Source organism: Choloepus didactylus, chromosome 1 (genome assembly GCF_015220235.1).
Source record: "Choloepus didactylus isolate mChoDid1 chromosome 1, mChoDid1.pri, whole genome shotgun sequence".
NCBI classification, from domain to species: domain Eukaryota; kingdom Metazoa; phylum Chordata; class Mammalia; order Pilosa; family Megalonychidae; genus Choloepus; species Choloepus didactylus.
This window is the reverse complement of record NC_051307.1, coordinates 142,693,353-142,721,265: the sequence shown is the minus strand read 5'-3', so window position 1 is coordinate 142,721,265 and position 27,913 is coordinate 142,693,353. Positions and strand designations below refer to the sequence as shown.

The 27,913-nt window shown below is 33.8% G+C and overlaps 1 protein-coding gene across 15 annotated transcripts in view; it reads left to right on the top strand.

The window, feature by feature from the left end:
* MBNL1 (muscleblind like splicing regulator 1) overlaps positions 1 to 25,735 on the top strand; it is a 191,678-nt gene extending 165,943 nt beyond the window's left edge. For 10 of the 15 annotated variants that reach the window (XM_037842277.1, XM_037842384.1, XM_037842357.1 and 7 more), the window contains 7 exons: positions 5,441 to 5,698; positions 6,845 to 6,898; positions 7,751 to 7,904; positions 15,899 to 15,934; positions 16,623 to 16,717; positions 19,722 to 19,796; positions 22,317 to 25,735. In XM_037842277.1, coding sequence (XP_037698205.1) covers positions 5,441 to 5,698; positions 6,845 to 6,898; positions 7,751 to 7,904; positions 15,899 to 15,934; positions 16,623 to 16,717; positions 19,722 to 19,778 — 654 coding nt within the window. In that variant the 3' untranslated portion in view covers positions 19,779 to 19,796; positions 22,317 to 25,735. Of the gene's footprint in view, positions 1 to 5,440; positions 5,699 to 6,844; positions 6,899 to 7,750; positions 7,905 to 15,898; positions 15,935 to 16,622; positions 16,718 to 18,451; positions 18,637 to 19,721; positions 19,797 to 22,316 lie in introns of all 15 variants that reach the window. The other 5 variants (XR_005217797.1, XM_037842301.1, XM_037842308.1 and 2 more) reach the window with 5 other exon arrangements.
* The last annotated feature ends 2,178 nt before the right edge of the window (positions 25,736 to 27,913 follow it).

Below are 27,913 nucleotides of genomic sequence, written 5' to 3'. Positions count from 1 at the left end.
AAAAATACAAGCCTTACGAACTACACAAAAGAAGAGTATTTAAAACTAAATGAGGATACAATAGTGAAAGGTATGCCACGGGTTAGGATTTTTATGAGTTTAATGGATTTTGTGTCATCTATTGAATAAAAAATTCTCATTTCAGGAAAGATTAGAAAAGCAGATGCTTGTAATATATGAAAAGATTATTGATAGGATTATCTTAATTTTGTATTTTTGTATTTGGCCAATCTTATAGGATATTTTAATACCTCTAGGAAATTAACCAAGAAATCTTAAATGAGCTTTGTGCAGAGGTCTATGTAGTTAAAAAAAAAAAAAAAGTAAAAGAAATATCTGTAATAAGGCTTTAGAATGGCCTTTAAAGGTACAGTCACATTCCATTTAAGAAACTAGTGTATTATGTCTCTGTCAGTTATTAATCTCTGTGATTAGTTTGAGTTGTGATATGGAAATGATAGAGTTGTGAGTTGTTCAAAATAGGGTAACTACCAGTCTTGGCTTGGCCACTCACTTTCTGCTGTTTTTCCACTAATTTCTTCATAAATTAAAGCTAAAATTTCCCTGTCTTTCCAGTTATTTAGAAAGGGTAATAAAAGTAACTATAGATTTGAGCATTTTGGCATACTCATGAGCTTGTTTCAGAATTGTTTGTATAGTCTTGTCCTGTTTGTATAATCACAGCAATGGATAAAATGAAAACCTGGAAATGGATTTATTGGGAAGTTTTCTTTAGTTGGGCATTCCTATATGTATTCTGATTTAACTTGTTTTTTTTTCACTTGAGGTCAAGTCACAAATTCTTAGTTATATCATCTACAGAAATATGATTGTGTTTTTCTGGCTTGATGATAATGATGGTAGTGATGGGGTTTGCTTTTGCGATTTTACAGGAAACTTATATCGACACCTCCATTTGCTCCTAACAGAAATCCTATGAAGTAGCCAAAGTGGGTCTCATTTTCTTCATTTTTCAGATGGCAAAAATGAAGTTTACATGGGCCAAAGTTCTACAATTATTAGATAATAGACTGAAACTAGACTCACATCATTTGATGTTTATCTCAGGAATTTATTTTTTTAAGTATTATATTAGCTCAAGCTTAATGGAAAATAAAGTCCATGGTGCTTATTGTTGAGCAAACATGTAAATTTCTGTCTTTAAATAAGTTCCTTAATATTGGTCATTAGTTTTAAATTAACTTCCAAGAATATTAAAATAGACCAAGTCCCTGTTCCTTGTAATACTTTTCTTTTGATTCCTGCTTTTTGATGCTATTCTCCAAAGATGGATTAATTTTACGTATATGGTAAACATAAAACATATTACTCCAAAGAGATCTCTCCTTACAGAACATGCAAAGGACTCCAGTTTTGAGTAAGTTCAAACATTGACGTTAATTTCCCTAGAATCCCAATACCTTAACTTGGCAGTGTGTTGTTGAATTTAATACTATTTATAAAACCTGTTATTGTTTTGATCATTTTGAAATATGTTTGACATGCTTATAAAAAAAATAGAGACACGGTTGTTGGTTTTGAACAGATTCATAAGGTATGTTATAAGCTATCTATGCATTATCTTATTCAGTATTCATGACCCTATTAAGGAGGTGTTAATACTATCTTCATATTATAGAAGACAAGACTGCATTTCAAAGATATTAAGAAACTTGGCCAAGATTCCATAGCTAGTTAGTGACAAAAATTAGACTTTACAATTTCTCACTCCAGGCTCTATCCTCTTTCTGCTATACCACTGCCATTTAATTAAAAAAAAAAAAAAAAAAAAGGTTTATATGGAATTAATTCACATTTATTTGGGATTTTTTTCTGATTTTTTTCTTATGAATATTTAAAGTTCTATAATTCCTTAGATATTTTTCTGGAAATTGAATTTAGTGCTAAAATGTCTTTAGAGAATATCCTGATTGAAATGATGATTTTGATTATAAAAGCAACCTATTACATTTTTTGTACCCATTTTGTAAGAACGTTTATAAAATGTAGCTGATTTATGAAACAAATTCTTCTGTAATATTTATAGAGTAAAGGAGTCAACAGACATATTCTTCTTTATTGAAACATATTATGTGTTTAGCTAAATAGAGGGGATTATCTTAATCCAGGTTTGAAAACAATGTACCAAGCTATAAAAAGTACTTTTATTTGTTACTGAGTAATGCTGTTTCTGCACATTAGTTCTCAGAAAATAATCAAAAAAGCCTATAGGCGTGCATATACTCTTTGCAATACTTTTGTTATGTGGAAAAATTGGAAATAATCTAAACACCCTATATTTGACACTATCAGAATGAGAAAATGTTTTATGCTGCAGTGTTGATAAGAAAAGATCACCAGATTTTATCTATATCATAATTATAAGTATTTGAACAATATGTGCATGCAGAAGACTGGATAAGAATAAAAAAGGAACCATAATATTGTTAGGATTTTCAGATAAGGGCAATTTAATTTTACCTTCTTTGTTCCAAATTCTCTAGGTAGTAAAACAACCCCTCCCTGTACACACTTTTTTTTTTTTTTTACAATTTCTCATCCCACGCTGAATGATTAAATTAAAGTTATTGAAATTTTGTTCATCAGCTATAATTTACTACCATAATACTATATATCTAAGATAATTAGTCTGGGAATCTGCATAGTCTACAGTTTTCTTAAGTTTATCAGGCCAAACCCATATTCAGCAGTCAAGGCATTGATCCAGTTTTATGAATGGTAATTATTAAGGAAAAGGTATGTCAAACACTTTGGGAAGTTTGTTTTGTTCATATAGGAACCCAGCAATCCAGATACACATTTAGTGCTTGGCAAACTCTTCAAGCCTGTTTGTCTTGTAGCTCTAACAAGTACAAGTTTTCATGAGAGATTTTCTATTTCTTCTTTAATTTTTCAAAGGCAAGACTAAAGTGATCAGGAGAGTGAAGAGTGTGCAGTTGTATAAACTGGATATCCTAACCCGTACAAATCACACTCATACACACACACAGAGACAAAGCAAGAGGAGAGGGATGAGGATGAAAATGTGTCTTAGAATGATCATGTTTTATGCAACCTGAGTTTAAGTTCACATCTCCGAAAAGAAAAAGAATATTGAGATAGAGGGAGAAGCAAAAAGTCAGAACCAACCCCAGCATTTTATATTTTGGGAGAATGAGGCTCAAATTTCTGAAACTAGAATTAGGATAATTGTTTTTAGAAATGAGCAAATCTATCATTTTAATAATTCTTGAAGGAACCACAAAGACTATCTAACAGTGGATCATCGTTCTTGTCGATGTGACAAGGAGTAAGATAAATTGAAAAAGACAGTGTTAGTTTACCTGCTGTGAATTCTTTTGTTAGCAAATCCGAGAAAGCATGAACATCACTCTCTGAAGACATAGCAGCAGTTTTGACAGATTACATATAAAATGTGTGCAATTTCCTATTGGATGAAGTTGCGTTGACATAGATTTGCTTAACAGAAAAATAGTCTTTTGGTTTATACCCTAGTATAAAGTCAGCATAAATTTCATGTATATACAAAAACAGTTCTTATTCTCATTTAATTTGGGTGTGTCTTTCTGCCTGTTGGGGAGTCCAATTTAGTAAGTTTGAGGTAGAACCTGGGAATCTGTGCTTTGGAATGCTCCACAACTGATTCCATTGCCCAGCCAGAGTTAATTAGCAGTGTGGTCACGTTTGCTTTTCAACATATAAATCCTGTTTATCCTTGTTTTCTTCTGTTCAATAAGATAAATGTTGTCATAAAAAAGGTACTTAAGAGTATTGTATAACTGCTGAAGTCATTTTTATATTCTTAGTATCTCTCAGAATGGCACATAGTAGTTATTAAATATTTTTTAATTAAATAAATTAAATGAGGTGATGAATCAAGTTGGACCAATGATGTGTATATTGACTACAAAGCCAAATGAGTTTTTTATCTAGCTTGAAGTTTCCAAATAGTGCAAAGTATCATTTATAACGTTCTTTTAAGTTATAGAATCATACAAATTGTAGAGTCTTTCTTAAGAAGCACTTTCCTCAATAATGGGATATGAATATAATGGAGATAAAGCACTAGATTTCAGTGTAATCATTTTAGTTACACAAATCCAAGAAAACCTTTGCTTTTCAAATCACAACAGGGTCATATTTCTCTTTCTTACTTAATTCTCCAGAAATGAAGTGCTCAGTATCTGCATTTGCCCAGTTTGGGAAAAGATACTTGGAAAATACAAACTGTTTCCTTGAGGCAAGAAGTACTGAAACCAAAATGTTAAAAAGACATTCTGTGTTTTAGATGGCCCTCTTGTGGTAAAGAGACGAAACTTCCCAAAACGAAGACTGCTAGACACCGATATGAACAGGCACAATGACAAACTGTAATACTAAGCATCAAAATGGAGAAGGTGAATGAGAAATAAACAGTTTTCACCTTATCCTTGTCCCCATAACAAAACTGACAGATATCAAAACTACTTTTTTTAAAAATCTGCTTTATATAGCTACTGTGTAAATCTCTAATGGCTAAAAAATAAAATAAAATAAATAGCTCCTGGAGACGTTTTAGTAAAAAACTATCAAATTTTATTTTTTAGACTTTTCATTTGAAAATAATTTCAGATTTATAAAAAAAAAAGTTTCCAAAATATAACCAAGAATTCCTACTTACTCTTCATCCACCATTCCTAAATGTTAGAATCTTACATAACTATAGTGTTATTTATAAAGCCAAAGATTAGCATTGATATATTGCTGTTAACTAATCTCGCGGTTACTCAAGTTTCACTGGTTGTCCTACAAATATACTTTCCCTGACTCCAGGATCCACAGTAGGTTTAGTAATCATGGCTCCTTAGTCTCCTCCAGTCAGTGACAAGCCTCCCTTTTCTCTGTTTATCATGACCTTGGCACTTTGGAAGAGTACCGATCAGTTATTTTGTAAAATGTACTTGATGTGGGCTTGTCTGATGTTTCCTCATGATTACATTTAGATTACACATTCTTGGCATTGATACCACTGAAGTGATCTTGTACCCTTTTCAGTGCATCAAATCAAGAAGTACACGGTGTCATTGTGTCTCATTACTGGTAATATTAACTGTGATCAGTTGGTTGAAGTGGTATGTGCTGGTTTTTGTCACTATTTTTCCCTTGGTAATTAATGAGTTATACCAACATAATTCTAGATTAGGTGTTTCAACATGATATCATAAATACATTTTCTTTTTCATGGACATTTTACTGAAATGGAGTTACGATTTGTACGCCAAGCTAAGAATCACTCAAGTTGTTTTGTGCCCTGTTTACAAATTATCTTTTGCCCTGTCATCCATAGCACTCTATCACTGGTCTTGCCCTTTATTATAATCTTCAGAAAGGTTCTATTTCTTGTTGTTGACTGAACACCATGCACTTAATGACCTTATAGGTGTGTCGAGAGTACCAGCGTGGCAATTGCAACAGAGGAGAAAACGATTGTCGGTTTGCTCATCCTGCTGACAGCACAATGATTGACACCAATGACAACACAGTCACCGTGTGTATGGATTACATCAAAGGGAGATGCTCTCGGGAAAAGTGCAAATACTTTCATCCTCCCGCACATCTGCAAGCCAAGATCAAGGCTGCCCAATACCAGGTCAACCAGGCTGCAGCAGCACAGGCTGCAGCCACTGCAGCTGCCATGGTGAGTAGGGACATCAGCTCTCTCCTTGCTAGCAGTCAATTAAAAGCAAAGGGAGCAACTTTATCTGAATACAAACTATTTGTTTAACTTTTTTTGAATTTTGCTGAAGATATGTTTGTTCAGGTATCCCAGACAATAATACATAAAGAAGTCATCATTCACAGAAGTGAGAGTTAACTCCTCAAATGGTTCAGATCGCTCCTGTCCTTGGCTTAATACTCTTAATACTATGTCTTATCATGGATGTAGGGTTTCTGAAATCTCTGCTTTGTAAAGAACTACTGTCCTTTTCAAATTAACGATATTATTTCTGTGTGCCATCTAATCAGCCATTGTTACCCTTCGGTGTGTTCTTTTGCACATCAAGGCTCTTCACATATATCCTGCTTTTAACAATAACAGTCTGGAACTATTTAGGAGAATTGCTTTAACAAAGTTGTTTTTAGCATTAGCAACATTTTGAACAGTGTACACTCTAGATTTTCTTGAATAATATGGTGGCATAATCATATATGTAAAACTAGAGAAGCTTAACTATGCCATTAAATACATGTAGAAAGACAGCAATATTCAAGAAGTTAGAGACTGGAACATTTAGAATAGATACAAACCTATATTCTTAAGATAAATTTTAATGTGATCTCATAGCTGATTTTAATGGGTCCTTTCCTTGTTCTTTGCTTAGCCGTTTTAATGTTGTCCTTTTTTACATAAATACAAATCTTAATCACTAAAATATTCATTAAAAATATCCCTGTGTGGTATTTCTTAACACAGTAAAATGATCGTGAGAGAGGTCTTTTCTGTGTTTACGGATACTTGAGCAAAAATACAGAAGGCAGACTCTCTCCTTCTCTCTTCCTTTCACTCTTTTATTTTTTTTTTCTGTTAGAGTATCTTGTTTGTAATTAACTACAAAGAGAAGTTATCCTCCCAATAACAACTCAGTAGTGCCTTTATTGTGCATGCTTAGTCTTGTTATTCGTTGTATATGGCATTCCGATGATTTGTTTTTTTATTTGTTTTTTCTCACCTACCCAAAAATGCACTGCTGCCCCCATGATGCACCTCTGCTTGCTGTTTATGTTAATGCGCTTGAACCCCACTGGCCCATTGCCATCATGTGCTCGCTGCCTGCTAATTAAGACTCAGTCGGCTGTCAAATCACTGAAGCGACCCCTCGAGGCAACCTTTGACCTGGTACTATGACCTTTCACCTTTTAGCTTGGCATGTAGCTTTATTGTAGATACAAGTTTTTTTTTTTTTATCAGTTAAAAAATATATATTCCTTTTTTCTGTTATAAAATTGTAAAGTACAATGAAAAACTGAGTGTGGTTTCCTGACAAAATATGGAAAGACTATAATATTAGTACGTGGACGGGTATCATACAATGAAAGAATCCGAAAGCCCAGCAGCCCACATTCAGTTTAACTACATTGTAGAATGTTCTAATGAAATACCTGGAGGACATTGAAAGTGTATTTTTGACTGTATATTTATGTGCCTGTTTGATTAGCATGGCTTTAGTGGTAGAATTATATACTTTTTAGTATTTATAGTTCAGTGTTTAAGAAAAAAAAACTTGCATGCTCTGGGACATTCGCATGTCTAGATAGATCTGGGGGGAGGAACAGAGTGGGATTAGTTTTTATTTTATGTTTCAGTCACTCTGTACAATTAACTATTAACATTGCTTATACCTGTTGATCCTCATGGAGCGCGCAGTGCAGCTTTTCTTTTTTTCCCAAATCAGGGCTTCTCACAGAAAGCCTGAAGCATTATGGGACTTAAAACACTTTAACACATTATAACATGTGCTCTTGTACTAGTGGGGTTTTGGTTTGGACAAAAATAATGCTTCCTTTAAAAGCTTTTATCTTGCTCTTTTTTCTTTAATTATTTTTACTGGATTTTTTCCCCCTTTGGGTAGTTAAATGCTCTGCTGCTTGCTTGCTCATGCTTCCTAACAATTTTATCCTTCAACTGATTTTTCTTTTTTCTTTTTTTCTTTTTACTGGTATTTGTTTTTTATACTCATTCACTAAACAGGGAATTCCTCAAGCTGTACTTCCCCCATTACCAAAGAGGCCTGCTCTTGAAAAAACCAACGGTGCCACCGCAGTCTTTAACACTGGTATTTTCCAATACCAACAGGCTCTAGCCAACATGCAGTTACAACAGCATACCGCATTTCTCCCTCCAGGTAAGGAGTTTGAGTTTGTTAATAAATGAATCTGATGATTCACATAGAGTTCAACTGGTAGGGCAGATGAGCCATACCCCCAAATTTGTTTTTAGTCATAGATGAGATTTTGTAAGGTAAGGTGGTCAATAGTGGAAACTTTCCTGAGGTATCTCGGGGTTTTCCTTAAAAGACAAAAATATTAGCATAATGGAATATGGGCTAAGAGATTAAAAGTGTTTTATGTATTTATTTTTGTTTTCATAACTTGGAATTGAAATATAGTTCTCTTTTTTTCTCTTTCCTCAACACTGTTATATGTCTGTCAAGCTATTTTATGATACTTTCCTGCTGTAAGACCCTTTTGCCTTCATGATTCTATAGAGTTAATTTGTATGAAATGAAATGACACTTTCAGTTTGATTTTTATTTTTCAGCCTTTTTGTTTTCAAGGTGGAGAATAAAAACTAACTAGAACATAAAATCTTAAAAAGTGGTCTTATTGACACCAATCAATATATTGCTTAAAACTATTACTGCTCCTAAGCTAATATTGAAATAGTCCCCAGTGCTATTTCTATTTATTATTCAGTTATACATTTGTGATTTCAGTTGATTTCAGCGTAGTCACATAAATATACTTTAGGACTATTCACAGGGATTTAAAATTTTGAAAACCAGAATAACCAGTTATTTAATTAACTGGACATTTACTATTTTTACCCACTCTCATTTTACTTCAGAAGATACATATTAAACTCCTTTTAATTCTGGAATTCAGCACACCAGAAATGCTAATCCTATTTTCCCTTTTATGTCTTAACCTTTATAAAAAATACCATGGGTTCAGAGATTTATTTTTTAAATTAATTGTATATTTATTAATTAAAGTAATAAATTATTCACTAGTTGTATATGTCAAAGATCCAGCCACTATAACTTTATTATATAGCAATATACTATACAATATACAGTATTGGCAGGGACTGCAATAACTTCATATTTTTCAGTCAAGCACACAAGATTAAAGTATGTTCACATTAGTTTTTACTAAGTACAGCTTTCATACAGTTCATCTCTGAGAACTGACCATCCATATGTAGAATATTCTACTAGTTGGAGTAGCCTATACCCAAGACTCTTGATAAAATATTTGCATTCATGAAGTAGTATCAAGTTGCAATTTGTCCATATTAGAATAAAAATTAAATCATCCTTATCTGTAGTGGATTCATTGCATTCTGAAGAAAAAAATCGCATTTCTCTTACATTTTAAAATGTTACAACTTTTTTTCCTGAATCTGCATATTTTTAAGAGATTTACAGAAATTTGTCTCTTTGCTTTTATATAAATTACAATGTCCCTAGATTTATGCTGTTTTCAAAAAACAATCCATCAGCTTTTCTATAGTTACATTACTAGACACAGTTTCAAGAGACTGCAGGTAACTATCATAATCCCTTTAATGGGAAATTAAAATTTATTTTTGTCAGTTTATTCCATCAAATAAAACATTACTGTTACAAATGGCAGTATCCTTATTTAAAAACTAAAAAAAAAAAAAAAAAAAAAAAAAAAAAAATCTATTTTGTTCCACATATTATTTAAAGAAACTAAAAATAATCTGTTGTAAGCAGATTTTGCATTAGTTTCTCCAACAACAGTCAAGTGAATATATCATCTTTTTTAAGTGTAACTATTAATTACATGATATTTATAACCCTATTTATGACACTGGACTTTTCCTAGAAAGGCTTTTAATCTGTGGATGTGACAGAGCCATACAATAAAACACATTTATAAGTTGCATTTATCCCTTTGTTCTAGACACTAAGCTTTGTTAATTTAAGTAAATTGTGCCCCATACATGGAAATATACTGAAATTTTAAAGATGTATTTTCATTTCCTCTTATGATGCATTTTTTATCAGTCTGTTTTTAAAACTTGTAATTAATCTGATATGAAATTGCATTAGTAGTATAAAATAATACTTATTTGTAACCTGGTTTTAAGGTGTTTCAGGTTAACCTTTACCAATCATGTAACCAAAAGTAGGTACTACTTCCATGATTCATTAAATAACATTAAAAGATTAAAAATGGATAGCCCATCTTTACTTCTGGTAAACCGTTTTTTCAGGCAGCAAAAAAGGAAAGAAGTCTGAGGCAGGGAATGTAAGCTTAAAGGCCTCCAGGGCCAGGTAGGAAACAAACAAGTGAAGCAAGAAATAAATTGGTGTATGTGGGTTTGGGGAGGCACTGGAGAGCACAGGCCCAGTCTAAAGGGGATAATCAGTGTTCAGCCTTAGCCTTCTATTGCCTCAGAGGGATGTCTGCCTGGCAGGTCGTACCTGTTGTGCACTGCATACCCTTTGTGGCTCCATTTACGTCAGAGTCCATGTGCATGATCCCTCCTAAGTTTGTTTTTGCAAACCTGCACAACCTAACATAGTGGCCTTGGTGTCCAATGCTGCCAGATTATCTGATTTTTTTTCCAGATATTATGGACATCTGGATATTTACTATGTGAAATATCCAGTTTTTAAATGTTAGCAACAATAAACAATTTTTTTTATTTAAAAAAAAAAAAAAACAGTTTTGTAGAACTAAGGAAATCCATCCTGCCACAAATTCATATATAATCTCATGTATAATATGTGGGAGAAAAGGAAGTTTATTTTCTAAAGCCTATATTATATTTCAGACAAGTAATACGGAAGAATTATAAGATTGGAACATCCCATCTGAATACATTATAATAATTTGGAAGGTATATTCTGAAGGCTTTATAGGGACTGGAAAGAAAATGGAAGTCATATGCTTTTTGCAGCTTAGAGGTTTAAGACTCTGTAGTCTTTTGTATTAGTAATAACTTCAGAGATGTGTAGGCCTATTTCATTTAAGTTACAGTAAAGCATGGTTGGCTAAATCCTTAGAACAGGTGACTCTTTTTTTTTTAATTCAGTTTTATTGAGATATATTCACATACCATGCAGTCATACAAAGTGTACATTCAGCTGTTCACAGTACTATTACATAGTTGTGCGTTCGTCACCAAAATTAATTTTTGAACATTTTCATTACCAAACACACGAAAGTAATAAGAATAAAAATTAAAGTAAAAGAGGACAGTTAAAGTAACAAAGAACACTGGGTGGTTTTTTTTTTCCCCCATTTTTCTACTCATCCATCCATACACTGGACAAAGGGGAGTGTGATCCACATGGCTTTCCCAATCACAGTTTTCACCTCTCATAAGCTGCATTTTTATACAAACGTCTTCAAGATTCGAGGGTTCTTGATTGTAGTTTGATAGTTTCAGGTATTTACTGCTAGCTATTCCAATTCATTAGAACCTGAAAAGGGTTGTCTATATTGTGTGTAAGAGTGCCCACCAGAGTGACCTCTCGGCTCCTTTTGGAATCTCTCTGCCACTGAAGCTTATTTCATTTCCTTTCACGTCCCCCTTTTGGTCACGAAGATAGAACAGGTGACTCTTTATGCAGACTAAGTTGCTGGCAGAAAATCAGTATTCCGTGATGACTTAGCCAGCTAAGAAAAATTCTTACGTACTATAACTTTTAAGAACAGAATTGGACTTATGTGGCATCTATCCATCCATTCTTCCATCCATCCTTCTAACCATATAGCTATCCTTCCCTCTCTCCCTCCTTTTCTCCCATCCATCCTTTCAATCATCCATCCATCCATTTTTCCAGTCAACATTTAATGTGTGCCACACAGTACACCAGTATGTACACTAGGAATTGCAAACTCATGGCCCAAGGGCTTAACTTAGTTTCCAGAAATTTTTGTTTATCTAAAAATGTTTAAATAATAACTAAATGTAAATACTTTAGATAATGTATATGCTCTTCAGTCCCAAGCCCCACAACTCCCTATTGCCTTGTATCAAGTTATCTTATACATTTTGTTCAAAAGAGCCACCTTTTATTGAGTGCTTGCTGTGTGCCATGCTACACCGGGTATTACAAGTATAGTATCTCATTTTTTTCTCACAATAATCTCAAAAGATTGGCATTAATATTCTTACTTTACCAATGAGTAGTTTGGCTCTAGAGAGATCCAGTGACCTTCCCCAAGTGCATGGCTAGTAAGGATTAGATAGAACTTGAACTCAAGTAAGGCAGATTAGGATCAGTCTGTCAATATCAATGAACTCTTTACATGAAGACCTATAAAAGGATTTAGGAGAATGGAAATAGCACTTACTGATTACCTAACTCCAGGCCTGGTTTTTTACATTCTCTCTTTCATTTTAAAATAAATATAATTTTAGGTTAAGTTCACACTGATTTTTCTTTTAAATATATACTACGTTTTTTTACCTTTACCCTTCAAGACTAAATTGATTATTCATACAGGTTATGCAAGTTTAGGGTCTACTTATGTTGTAAGTATGAATTTCTCCCCCCAAACTAGCATGTGCTTACACAATCTTAAATATTTCTTAAAATATCTCTTTTACTTATATCAATTTAGTTTTTTTAACTGAATTTAAGTCCCATCCTAAATCCTAATTTCACTGGATTGTATAGAAATGTCAGGCATTACTGGGATGCTAGAACCCCATCTTCACCATCTCTTACTTCCTCCTCCCCCACAAAAGAGAAGTCCTATAAAGTCCAGTATTCTCAGACAAGCCACCTGTCTCCACTCTTCAGTCCCCACTGGTCGCTGCTAATATGATTGTTGTCCATGCCTACAAGATCTCTTTATGGCAGGTCCTGCGGGGCTTCTCTGACTGCCTTGAAAACAAGCATCCTTACCTAAGGCTGAGCACCCTCAGCTCACGTGCAGGCTGTGCCTTCTAGGGCCCGCTGTTTGCAGGGCTGTTGTTAAAATAGGCTTCATGCTCCTACAACTCATGGAATCTGCAGAGTGCCCACCACTTCAGAGTCTTGGGGAATTTTTCTCTCCACTCTCTAGCACCGTTTTTGCCTATCTGCCCTCCTCAGAAGCAACCTCTTGTCTCTCCTTCCAGCGTATTGCCCTCAATTAGTGCAGTGTAGGGCTTATGATTTTAAAAAATCTAAAAATAAGTTTTCTTTAAGCAACTTTCTCTTTGACTTGCATCACAATTGTACCGGAAGTAAGGAAACGAAAGGCCAGGACATTTTCTTAGGTGGTAGTGGGGGATGGGTGTTGTTAGAAAGAACAAAGACAAAGATTTCAAACAATTATCTCACCACTTTTATTATAATCAATGAAATTAATGCAGAAGGTTTACATAAGTCCTAGAATAGTAATTATAAATCAAGCTTGGAAGTTCAAAGGGTTGATTTCAAATCTAGCTCTATCGCAAGTTATATCCTCCCTATAACTGTTTTTTTCACCTGTAGAATGGGGATAATAATGCAATTATTTCATGGACTTATGTTTGAGTTTTAAACAACATTGATAGCACATTCTCGTAAAGCATTTTTACAAGTCTAAATGTATATAATAATGCCTGGAACATAGTAATCACTCAGTAGGTTTTATTTACTGTTATTCTTGAATTCAATAGTGCAATAGAATGGAATACAGTAGATTAAATAGAAACAGGCATAAATGATATAAGGTGCTACTTTTTGAAAATCGATTTTGGGGAATATTCAATTGATCATCAACTTTTAGTCCTAAAATGATATAAATTATTTTTAAATGGCCCTAAATAAGCTTTATTAGTCATGTGCTAGTAAACCCAAATAGGCCTGAATTAAAATATCTACATTCCAAACTCCCACCAAATCTCATTGTAGTTCTTTCTCTCTTATACTTCTTTCTGTTCCCCTCGAAGTAATTTTTAACTATGCATTTATCTCATAAATTACTATCTTAGTTGCTTTAACTGCATCTTCATGCAGATCACTTAAATAATCTAATTTTAAAAGCCATGTACTTAAAGTAACACATTCTTTAGAAACACCATTCTGCTATGCAAATATCTTCAAAGGGGAAATTTGAAATTGACAAATACATTCACTTAAATTTTGCCTTGTGCTGAAATTGAGGGAAAGTTTAAATTGGCTACTTGTGCATCATTAATAGTAAATTAATAAAGTAGAGTTGGATATGGTGGTCATTTCGAAAGTGATTTTTGTTCTTGGTAAGTGGGTCCTACAGCATTATGTCTTCATATTTGTGAGTTATTGCACCCTGGCTAGTATTTTCATTGCTGCCTTATGTTTATTTGCTGCAAATCCCTCTCAAAACTGTGTGCATTGGTTATAATGCTGATGAGGAAGATAACTCAAACTAAGATTAAAATCTTCAAAGCTTTGGGGTTTTAGAGAGATAGTATAAGGTTAACTCATTTTCAGCATGTGCAGACTTAATTACGCATGAGGTAAAATACAATAGACAAATTGTAGCATAATAATAAATAAGAAATTAAAAACATAACCCGTACAATATTTAAACTGGCTTCAATAATTATCCTTCAAAAATTACCCTTTTCATTCATCTTCTCATGCTCACTTTTCCAACTCTCCCACCATTAGGAAGATGATTTCATAAGATCCACACCTAGTATTAAATTTTGCTTGCTCTACTGTCTTAAATTAACTTCTTTGTTGTTGCTAGTTTGTTTCTGTTGTTGTCTTTCACAGAGTAGTAGTAAATGACATAGATCTTCAAGTGTCTTAAATAATGCCTGTCAGTGTAATACTACTCCACCTGAGAGCTTCCCTAGCTCCATTTCAAAGTTTAATCACTGATCATTGTGCCCACAGTCTAATTGTGATAACAGACTAATTGCAGCTGTTACAGGGATGCCAGTTAAGTAATTGTGTATCTCAATGGCAGCTTTGTTTTGCAGCACCATCTCTGATAAGATTCAATTGGCAGATATTTTTCTAACAAATGTTCATCCCAGATGCTGCTAGTATTTAAATAGGATGTGCCAAGACAGATAGAAATATAAAAGCATTTGGTATTTTAAAACCTAGATGTCTAAAATAATCTCATAGAAAAAAAAACAGTAGTTGTGCATATGGGAAAATACCCTATACTTGATAAGATAAATTAGATTTTTCAATGTTTAAATGGTAAAGAGAACAGATTAGATATGCGATATTTATTTTTACTTGTCTTGGTCAAAGAATTGTGAATATTGGTGCTAGCACCCTATATGTGACCTATTTAACTTCATAATCTCCCATTCAGGGTTTTTAATTAATGTCTAATTAGAAATTTGGGGGGAAATTTCTGTGGGACATTTGCTACTCCAAGAAGTCCTGAGGGTCTGAACCAGTAATGAAAACCAGTCTGCTTTAACAGATACCCACTTAGTAAACCAGTTTAGGCCCTGTAAGAAATTATAATCCCTCTAAATGTTTTTCTGAAATTCAGATTCCAAACTGAGAAAATGCAGATGTTTCATTTCTTTTATGCATAGTTTATTGCTTGATATCCCTCCAAATAAAATTCTGGTATGGATGATCACTATCCCTTCCATGACATATGGTTGCTACTACAATGAACAGGGAAACAAAACCAAGGGAATGAAAATAAATGTTTGGGTTTCATTATATTGTTAAATCAATTTTGTGCATTGAGTTATTTAGCCTTTTAGCAATAAATAATATCTCTGTTTAATATGCACTTAATGTAAAGAAAAAGTTAATACATTTATATGTTAAAGAAAGAAATAGCAAAGCAGCCAGATGATTAGTAACCAGATTAAAAACAAAACAAATTGCAATATTATTTTTGAAAGAATTGTTTAAAATTTTTTTCCAAAATACTTTTATTTATAGGCAGTAATTCAGAGAAACAAAGTGTACCAGCACACAGTTAAACTGGCTTTTATTCTTCCACTTGAGACTAGTTCTAATTGATCACTGTGCTATTGTATGATTTGATTTTGCTGACAGTTACATGCCACTGTTCCCATAATAACAATTTTTCTTCTTTGTTCAAATGAATTTCCTAATTACACGTGTGATGGGATGTTTTAATTCTTTTCCCTTTTCAAATCCACCTTCCTGTTGCAATGCATGATGGGCAGGCTCAATATTGTGCATGACACCCGCTACAAGTGTTGGTAGGTGCCAGCTTTGTTTCTTGATTATCTTGAACCTTCAGTGCACCTCACAGCCCCTCAAAATCCACTACTAAGTTTAACTTATATCTATTGGGCAAGTCCATTTCCCTTTTACTAACACCTGTCAATTAAATGCCATTTTCTATTTAATTGACATGGACTCACATAAATGTTTTCTTTACACACGACAGTTTCCTTTGTCACCTTTGGTGGATTTTGATTGGACTATGAGTTCTGGTGTGTAAAAAAAAAATCTATCTCGTAAAAGTAATATATTGTATATTTTTATAATAGTAAATAAGAAAACATACTTTCATTCAAACTGATAACTGTATATATGAAGTAAATAAATACCTGTATTTTGACTTAGATTTTGACTGTCTATGAACACTATATAAAATTCTTGTTTTTGACTTAGCAAATTAAGCCTGTGTCAATTTTCTTGATTTGATGGTAACAAGCTGTTTTTCCCCCCCTTTTTTTTCTCTTTCATCCCCCTACCCTTTCTCTCCTTGGAATGTTGTACTGCTTTGCGCTGTGATTGCATGTCACTCGCTGGTGATGATGTTCCGTCACATGGCTTATTGCTGTGATAAATACCATGCCCAATTATCTACTCCATGTTGCCATGGTTTCCATATTGCTACACTCTTCTGTATGTTTGCTTATATGATTTTCCCTCCGAAAGTTCCCATGGTGCACGGTGCTACGCCAGCCACTGTGTCCGCAGCAACAACATCTGCCACAAGTGTTCCCTTCGCTGCAACAGCCACAGCCAACCAGGTTTGCTAATTTACAGCTTTGTTTCTTAAAACCCAAATCTAATAGGGCTCAATCCAACAACCCTTACGTACGTGCATTCCCCACTGAAGGCAGTGGGAGTCCTGTGTGCGTGAGTGAGGGCTGTGGAAGTGCTATAATAAGCATGGGGTTTCAAAGATACCTCTTGTTGGCCTACACATTCTTTCTTTGATGAGCAGCAGAATGCTTTTATGCCATTTATAAGTGCTCCCAAGTTGTCGCAGCTCCATTTCTGAAGCTACTAAAATGATATTTACACAAGCAATTCTCATTTGGTCTCAACCGAAGCTATTTTGACCAATCAGAAATGTGGTCAGTTGTAAAGTTTTTATTATAGATAAGCATTTGGTATACAAAATTTTTTCAATCCTTGCATAAATTGTTAATAAAAAATGCAAAATATTTAAATTTATTACATATGCCACAAATGACCACTCTTGTAAATAGAGCTCATTGGTAAATTATCATAATAGTTTGATTTGTTTGATAAGCATATTGCATATTCAAAATAAATTAAGTTATTGTCCAGCATCTCTAAGCTTTGATTCTATATACTTTGAGTAGAAAACAAATTCATACTGTTCTCATTTCTATAATTATCTCACATAAATGTTGGATATTTATGAAGAAAAAAAGAAAAAAGAAATGAAGTATGGTAAATAGAATGTCATTCTGTGTTCCATACAACTTTATAGAGTACCAATTACGCAAAACATCTTTTAGTTTAAAGAGATCTGCTTCAGAAATTTAAATTGCATGATGTGAAAGGGTGACTATTTAAAATAAAATGGCTACCTAAATTTTCAAAATTTAAAAGTGACTTTAATTCAAACAGTATTTTCTGATCCTATTTAAAATAAGTTCCAGAAAATGCTGGTTGAATCAAAGTCAAATTTATGGGCAAGTAGGTTTTGACTTGAATATATAGATATGCTTATTATGAAAGTATAATTCCATAGGGTTACCAAGATCTGGCAAAATTTAGAACCAAACTTCATTTCAGATAACCTACAGGGTAAGGTTAAATGTAGTCAGATACATCTCAAAGAACCAGTATCAGATGGGAATCAACATTTTACCCCTTGGGAAGAGAAGACCAGTTAAGATGCATCTGAAGTTGTAGCTATTGCTGTGAGTAGTAGTCACCTTTGTTTCTATAACACACCATGTACTGTTAATAATGAATTTTAAGCTATTAGTGTAGCCATTAAAGATTTCCAAAAGCAGTATGCCAAAATAGATTTCTTTTAAAGTTTCAGACAAGCTTTAAACATTTCTTGGCAAAGAATCATTAGCTTTTCAGAAGCTTGTCAAAATAGCCTTGGATTTACGCTAAAACATCAGACTCATTTACAAGAATGCTGGATTGTGCATATGTGGCATGTTAGCAAGTGATCTATGGCAGTTATGTCTTAATGGAGTCAACTCAATACATTTATGGTGCAGATCAATGATTCTGAACTCTTTTCTGTGTACCATGTATGACTACAGAATTGCTGGTGTAAGCAGAACTACAGCAAAGCAAATTTCAACATGCCCTTGGCCATCTGGGTTGTAGTGGACACTTTACTTTTTGCATTGTGCTGTGACCATTTCATGCATAATCTTGGGTCTTCATACTGTTTTACAACCAAAAGAAAGAGAAGGGAATGGATATATATATATATACATACATATATTATATCTACATATACATACATATGTATATGCCTACAGTACATTAGCAATGCTGGAAATAGCTGATGCCACAACATGCAGCCTGCATGCACGCAGAAGTTTATAGCTGGCCCTTCATCTGCATCGATTGGTGTTGAAGGTCCTTGGTATGTTTCGACAGCCCCCTCCTTGATGCTTCTCCACTGTTGGGTGCAACATCCTGTCCTGTAACAGCAGGAAAAATGGTATGAGGAGCTTCATTATGCTTGGAGCACATTTTTGTGCCATTTGCCAATGCTGTAAAATTGTGTAAAGATGTCAGCTGAAAAATGGGAATAAAATAGGGACATATTAATTTGCACTCCTGACTGTAGATTGTGTAATATGTTGAATTTGTCTAGGACTTCTAAATTGAAACAAGAAAAGATCCCTTCATGTATGTGATTTCAGTATTCTCCCATCAACCCCCCCCCCCCCAAAATGCTATTAGTACCATTTTATAGATAAATAAATTGAAGCATAGAGTATTAAGTACTTTGCTCAGGGTCACACACCAGGACATGGATTGCTAGTGTTAGAACACCGTGTTTTCAGTCTTCTGATTGCCTTAATCCATTGTGCTGCCTCTCCCAGTTTAGCAACAGCAATTTAGGGTTTGAAGAAAAACAAGTTACAAATCTGAAGTTCTTGGCTTTTTTGAACTTTTGAAATAAGCCATCTTGCTATTGGTTTCTTATTGTATTTTTCTCAAGATCTCTAATTCTCTTGATCTTTTAAAGCATAATAAAATGTGCAATCAGGATTCAGAAATACTTTCTGATAGTGAATTTATGCTTGTGTCTGGTCCTTTCAAATTACTTCTTTATAGTTCTTACCTGGTATTTTTAATTCGGAAAAAAATGTTGGACACAATAATATGAACAAAAATGTTAGAAATTGGTTGCACAAAAATAGGTAAGACATGCCCTATTTTGAATACTGGATTACTAAATAACTGAAACCAGAGGTGTGTGTGCGTGTATGTGTGTAGGCCAACAAAAAGGGCTTCTTTCAATGACTGCTCTGCATGAATTATTGGTAGTTTAACTTCTCTTACTTCCTAAAAACTGGTAACATTTATAGAAGAGTATTTAACATAAAGATTTAAAAAATTAGTTGCTACTTTGGCATTTAAATTTACATTAACTTCATGTTATGTTGACCAGATAAGGATTATCACCTGCCAGCTGAATTCCACTTTTCTTTAAAAATTTAGCATTAAAATGTTTTCATCTCTTCGTTCTTGGCTTGCTTGCATGGATCATTCATTAAATAATTTTTTATTTGCTAGATACCCATAATATCTGCCGAACATCTGACTAGCCACAAGTATGTAACCCAGATGTAGAATTTTCATCACTAAACAGTAAGTTCATTATATAATATATAGTTGTATATTCATGCTGGATTTTTTTAAGATAACAGTTCAGAAAAATTTGCAAATTTCAGAGAAAATACATTTTTAGAGGAATTTATCATGCAGATTTGTAATAAATATGTTAATATCACTTAAATATGCAGAAAAAATCAAGGAAAAATAAGGTTTGTTTTTTTATTTCATATTAAAAATAAACACAAACATGAATAAAAAATATAAATAAAACCAAATAGAAAGTGTAGATCAGTGACTGGCAATTTTTTCTTAAAGGGCTAGTTACTAAATGTTTTTATCTATGTGGGCCGGATGGCTCTGTAACAACTGTTCTCTGTTGCGACTACTCAACTCTGCGGTTGTAACATGAAAGCAGCCAGAGACAATATGTAAATGAATGGGCATGACTGTGTTCCACTAAAACTTTATTTACAAGATAGGCAGCAGGCTGGATTTGGCCCATGGGCAGTTGTTTGCTGACCCCTGCTGTAGACCATCATTTGTTTATTTTGTATTTTTTTGTTTGTTTGTTTAATACTAAATGAAATGTATACACACCTCACCACATGCTTCACCTTACATAGGGTAATTTGAATGTTATGAGTCTGACCTTTAATATATACACACACTCTCCTCTATATGTGCACACACATCTGCATAGCCAAATGAATGCTGGGTACTTCAAAACAGTCACTTTAGAGGACTATATAGTTCTGAAAATGTCACCATTGCTCAAAAATGATTTGAAGGTCTTTGTGTTTTGCCTTCAGAAACATTCTTTTGGATACTTGGAAAGGTGGCCATTTTTCATCCTTAGAGGATTTGTTTTATTCAATATGCTCAGAAGCCTGTTAGGTACTTATTTTTATGTTTAGAAAGAGTCAAACCATTTAAAACTGAATCTGGGAAATAAGATGGGTGATCATTCTTTGTTGCTTCCTTCCATTCATTTATTTGTTCATTAACACATTTACAAACAATTGTTTAGTACTTCTATGTGTTAGTTACCTTTTAGTGAGATAAAGATGAATTGCCAGATGTGTAAATAATTATAGGGTAATATATTGAAGTAAGAGAACTTTGAACAAGTTTGTTTTGGAGCAAACATGAAGGAGCAACCCTCCCCAAAGGAGGCAGAAAAGAAGTAAGTGCATTTGGACAATGAAGGTGTCATTACATAGAGAAGGGAGGAGTGTCTCCTTACAGGAGATGGGACAGTGTGTCAAGCCAGGAGACTGTAGTGGCAGAAAGCCAGTTCAGAAGCCCTTGTGATAGTATTCCACAGGAAGAGCCTGACAAAGGTAGAACCCACGCAGGACAGGAGGGGAGGCAAAATTTGAGAGCCATTTAAGAAAGAAATGATAGTCTTGATTGGAGTACTATCAAAAACATGCTGCAAATGTGAATTAAATTATTGAAATGGATTTTTGTGTATTTCATAAGTTCTCTCAATGCAATGCTAATAAAAAGTTCATTTTTCTGAATAGTGGCCACAGTTTTAGAATAAGCACATTACTTCATAGTGTGTAGTTTTGGAAAAAGTGTTCTCCTTTTGGCATATTAAAAAAAAATATGTTTCACACTTTGTAGTTGATTGGGTGTGTTAGGTATGTACATATGTAACTGTGTTCTATTTCTTAGCAATAATCCAGGTTGGAAATGTGACCAAATGACCATACAACCATTAACAATTGGCAGACCATTAAATTTGTCCGCATGGGAGCTTAGGCCCTTGATTTTTCTTCGCATTTAACAAATGATTGCTCTTTTTCATGAGGAGTTGCAATATTTAAACTGGTAAAAATGGTGATTTCTTTTTAATTATCAAGGCTATATTCTGTAGCATACTTTTAACATGTAAAGATTCCCTGATGAGAACAAATTTCATGCAAAAATTGGAACTGTTAATTCACATATAGTTCATCAAGAGCATAAGAAATGATTTTTATGTTTCTTAGCTTTAGGGGAAATGAAATCCACAAACTTTGAACTATACAAAACAGTCACTTAAAGTATTACTCCTTTTTTTTTTTTTTTTAGAATTTACAGTGTATTAAACAAGCACCCAAGTATAATTGATCCTATTTAATAGATATTATTGTTGCATGGATTTTAATTTAATAGGCCAAATAATTCTTCTTGAAGCATACTAAAATTTTGAAAAGAAGTAGGGCAAGTTTAAATTCTGCCCCACAATAATAGTGTTAAAAAGGGCTTTATGATGTTACGTCCCTTGAATCTGCAAATATGTTTTTACTCTGTTAACTTAAGGTAATTTTAGTACAAAGTCTACAATTTTATTAGACTGCTCATGTCATTTCATTCACATAGGGATGATAAATGTAGAGCCATTTTCACCTGTGAAGTGTTTTTTTTTACATGAAGATAGAATAACTTACATGTGAACATACTGTTTACATCGAGAAAGATAAAATTTCATGTTAAGTATATATTAGAAAATGCTTTTAGATATTGTCTGCATTAACAAAGATTATTTCTTTTTTTCCCTTGTAGATCATACTAAAAGAGGAAAGGACAGTGTGCTTGGTTAGAGTAAAGGACAAGGTCATTAGCCATATTGTATATACCGTCAAGCAACACACACAAAAATCCCTCAGCCACAAGACATCCACATATTGCATGTTAACCAGAAGAAAAGACAACATGGGAATCCACTGCACACTGTTGCCTATCCACTTTGTACATTTAATTGATATTCGTGCTGAGGTGATATTCCTGTCTAAAAGAACAAGATCATCTTTCTTTTCTAGCACAGAGTTATGCATTAAAATATGCATACCTAATTAATTTCCTAAATATTCATGCCATCTTGAAAAGACAGACTGGTGTAACCATGATTCTATTATGTATTGGTACGTCTGTAGACCAAGATATAATTTTTTAAAAGTAAGTTTATTTCTTTCAAGGTTTACAAATAACAAAGGTGCACCTTGTATTTAAAATTGCCATTATAGGTGAGAGCGTGCATGCAAAGTCATTTTTGTTTAAGAGTAATATTTTTAATGTAATAGATTGTAAGACGTGGTGAGGGAGGGATCTGACAGAGATGAATGTGCCAAGCAAAACCACAACTGTGTATCTTTTAAAGCACATCATGGCTTTAAGTACCATGTTGTTAAGGATTCTCATGAAGTGCCATAGACTGTACATCAAATTAGAGTATTATTTCTTCAGTGTTATTGTTTTCAGAGCCACATTTTTCTTGCTTATGTGCTAGTACTAATCAGTCAAAGGGCACCATTTTTTTTTTTTTTTTTTTTTTTTTTGGAAAACCAAAGCTGTCTCAGAAATGGCCAATGTAACGTTACAGTAACAATAGACAGCACAACACAAACTCTCTCAATACAGATAAAACTTACACATACTGGAGATATATATAATAGGTATATATATAATTATTTTAATTCATTGTAGTGTAATATTTATGCATACTATACTGTATAACGTGTAATTCAAAAGGGATATGCCATTTCTGAGACACAATAACAAAAAATGTTTGAGGAAATTATTTTGCTTCTATTTATAGCCTCTGTCAAAAGTCAAAAGACTATAAATGCTTTGCAGAAATGGTTTCACGTTTGCTTAAATGCTTCATCACAGTCACATTCAAAATAGTGACTCTAAACAAAGAAGAAAGCAGCACTGTCATCAGATGCATGATAAACCAAAATATGAAAATGGGAAACGTTTAATTAACCTAGTAATTGGGTGGGTTAAGTACATGGGTGAATTTTATATGTGATTTTGTTTTGTTTTGTTTTGTTCAGATTAACTGCTTATAGCCTTAGAAAGCCTTTTACAAAATTAAAAAAAAAATAGATGTGCATTCAGTTTTTAAGAATGGATTCATCCAAAGGAATTCCTTTTTTTGTGGTTTGGATGTTGCAGCTAGTAAAGGATATTTTTGCTCTGTTCAGCAATTCTAAAAATTGCTGAAGTAGGGGCCAGGTCACTGGTAGTTATAGTGTGGAATGGGAGAGGTGAAAGTTCAGTTATAGAACTTTCCATACTTCCAAGTTTACTGCAAGTTTTTATGCTTGAGAGAGATGCTTTCTAATATAAGACTGATGTGTTGATTTTACTGATTGTACTGTACATCTATTAAAGCCTTAGATTATTACATTACGGGTTGGAACCCATACCAATGTAATTTCAATCGTGTTAAGAGAGTAATGGTGACTTCACATGTTATTGTAGTTAGTTAGCAACATTATAGAATATTACTTATTTTTCTTGTTAAAATGTAGTTTTTCATTTCCTACATTTATTAGATTTTCATTTTCTATTAACAATTGAATACCATTTCAGTTTATAGAATATTGTTTTATTAGATTTTACCGATGAATTTTTCAAAATACAAAAAAAATTAAAGTAGTTTTTCCTTCATAACATACTCAGTTTTGAATTACATGTAGTGTCATATGAATATTCGTATTATTGTTAACTAAATGATTTATATTTTACTGGTTTAATATTACAGTGTAAGAATGTCAGTCATTGTTAGTTCTTGTCTAGTTTTCATTAAAAGAACAAAGATCTTTTATATGGATATCTTATAAATATATAATCATTGCTAAGTAAGAAGTTAAGTTGTTGCTTTTGCAACAATCCTGGCAGACAATTGAGTAATATTTTGATGATTTATTTTGTTTGTAATTAGTTATTATAAGAAGATCTAGATCCTAGATATTAGAATAAAATTTATTTTCTACTGTATCCATTTCAAATGTTAAAGTATTGTTTAATATTTTTGAAATCCCTGAATATCAGGCCTTGTTATAAATAAGCTGCATAATCAATAAATAGAACAAGGGACTTTTTGTTGATAATCCAAATACTCAAAGTTTACGTAACGAGAATTATAGCGTGTGTGCAAACTCTTGAGGGTTGATTATGCTGCAATTTAGCATGTTGGAACGTCTAGAGAGGAGGTTGACTTTTTGCACTTCTGTATATAGTCAAAAGAGAGAAACCTGTATAATAGTAAGATCTTATTTTGAATAAAAACGTCTATAATTACAAGGAGTTTTGTTAAGGCTAATAAAATGAGATTGAGCAAAATTGCTTGCAAAAGTGGCACAGAGTTAGCACTCCATACCCCTTCAAACATGTTGCTTTGCTTTTTGTGGACAGCTTGTAGTTTGCCAGGATTTTTTCAGCTGGAAAGATATGCCATCCTTCCGAGATCTCATGACTGACAAAAACTCCATTGGGCCAAATCTGCCTGAAGATCATTACCAAAAATAGCAGGTACTTCAACCATAAAGGTGAAATCATGGATCAAATATTCCTTACATTTTTCAAAACTACTGCATGTTTAAAACTTCAGAAAAAAAAATGACAGACAGAACTATACTAAGGACATATATTATTCAAATCAGTTTCTGACAATTTCGGTGGTTTATTGTTCACGAAAAAAAAAAACTTCAAAACAAGTATTGACTTTCACAAAATTTAAACCATAAACAGGCAAACCAGACAGCACACTGTAGCTATAGTTGTTATGTGATTGTTTTTAATTGCTTAGGATCCTGTTCTTTCAGCAGGTGAAAAAATAAAACACAGTTCAAATTTCACGGTTTTAATTTTCAACTCAGAAGCACTCAAAAAAAGCAAACTGTGATTGTGGGCACTTGTTTAATGAATTAGTGTATCCAGCCTTCACTCCAGCTGGTTGATAATGTTGCACTTATCAGCAACCCTACCACTTTCATCTGCTGAAAGGACAGATGTGCTTGGTTTTACTATTATGTAATCACGACTTACTTTATGCTTGTAGTTGCTTAAAATTATGTATTTTGTCTTGGGCTGCAATTTGTTTTATGCTTATTTTATTATTACTGCAGTAGTTGACTTTGCTATATGGAAAAATAAAGTGAAATTGCCCTAATAAAACTTCTCTTTCTTAATTATACTTGTGTATCTGAGATTGAAGAGTAAATTATTTTTGCGTGTTTCATATATTCACACATTGTATATCTTTAAGAAAATTTTGATATGAAAATTCACTGTCTGGTTAACCGTGATGGAAAGGAAGGCACTTTCTTTCTCACTGTGTATCCTTTGAGACCTCAGGCAAGAATCTGAATCATAGTGTGTTATCATCCTGTGGCCAGTATTTTCTGAAAAATCTTCCCCTCCCCTCCTCTGATTGCTAGAATTGTAGGTATGGGGGTGGGGGGCAAGCTTCTCTTACCAATTTTTGTTCACTGTCTTTCTACTAAAGAAATTTTATTTGCCTGAATACCCAGGAGACTAGCACTGGAAATCAGACATTTCAATAGAATAATTCAATAATGACATAGATGATGGTACTTAATTCATTGGGATAAAAGAATTTACTCACAAATATATCTGAGCTAGGCCATCGCATGACTCTTGAGTGGTGTGTGTGTGTGTGTGTGTGTGTGAATTTTTAAACTAGTGAATTAAGAATTTGATCAAAGAGAGACCTGGTATCCATACAAACTTTGCATTTTGCCATTTCTACAGATAACCAATGAAGGTCAGTTCCATTGTGAAGACATTTGATCATTTAATGCTTCCTTAATGTTGACTCTGCCACTTGATGTACAGCCATAGGCTGAAAATTATTTTTCTGGTAAAAGACTTTTTTTCCCTGAAACTTACTGCAGTAAAAAATCAGTGCAATATTTGTAATTAATACAGTTCTGTTACTGTTTGAGTTCCGTAGAACATTTCTGCTAATCTCTGTAGGCCCAACTGTTCTACAAATCAGTGATCAAAAAGAGAGTGACTGCCCTGGAGAGGATACTATAAAGCAGGATTCATAACTTTTTTGAGTAACATCAAAACTATCTGGCTAACAGATTTGAGTAACATCAGACACATCAAACATAGTACTTTAATTGAAAAAAATGCAATAACAAAAAGCCACTAACATTTAAAATACCTTAGTTTGTATTTTATTAATCACAATAGCTTATCCATGTATCTGTGAAATGATGTGAGAAATTCGTTCTACAGACCACACTTATTGTTCAAAAGGAGTTATTACTACAGGACCCACTGGGATCCTCATATTACAATATGGGACCCTCTCTTAGAAGCCATTAGTTTTTTCTTTCTCTTTTGGGGAATAAAATAATTCTCTAGAGCTATTATTTCATTATGGTTTGGCACTCACAGAGTTTAAACTTTGAAATAAACCTGAAGGTCGGTGACATGTAGTGATTCGTCATTTTTCTGAGGTATACTTCTGAATAGTAGCTTTCTTCATATAGGAAATAGTCACTTATAAGTGAACCTGGGGGACCCCCAGCAACAAGATTTGTTATTTTTCTACTTGTCAGTACTCAACACTCTGAAGAGTCTGAAGCAGATGCTTTAATATTTGAGGTACTCTACTGTATTTCCTGGGGGAAAATATGTTATAATATTGTTCAAGAGTCTGGGGACTTTTGAAAGCCTAGAACATACCCATTTTAAATGTTCTAAATCTACGGTATTGATAGCATGACAAGGTCCAAAAAGGAATTTTTGAAATTCCAAAGTCAAGGGATTTGCTTTGAGTGCTCTTGATCTGTCAACAACACGTGACCTCACTGAAATTCTTTCCAAGTGGCCCTTCTGTCATTGCCAGCCTTGCCCCAGCCTCTGGGAACCCTTGTGATGGTTGGCCCTGAGCAGCCCTAGGAAGGCACCGGGTCACCAGCAGCACTGGGTGGGATGGTGCATCTGAAGCCATGATCACACTGGCTGAGCCAAGGGCCCTGAATGCTGGGCCAGACCTTCCCCCCCAAACTCCTCAGGATTTGGATTCTGTGTTACCTCAGGGCAACAGAAGAGCAATATTCAGGCATGTGCTGGGGTCTGACCTGAGCCTGGAGGCTGTAGAACTCTCCTACCACCCAGCCCTACTGCAGCTTCCTTTGTTTTGTCTGTACTTGCTCTGGATACCTTTCATCGTTTAATAGTCCTTATCCTGCACCAGCCCCTGAGGGGGTTAATCAACCAAGCAGGACTTACTCCTCATACTTTGTGTCTTTTGCTTCTTCTGAGGAATCTGGCCCCATCTCACATTCCCATACCTCTCCCATTTTGTTATATGAGTTCCTTCTTTGTTTATA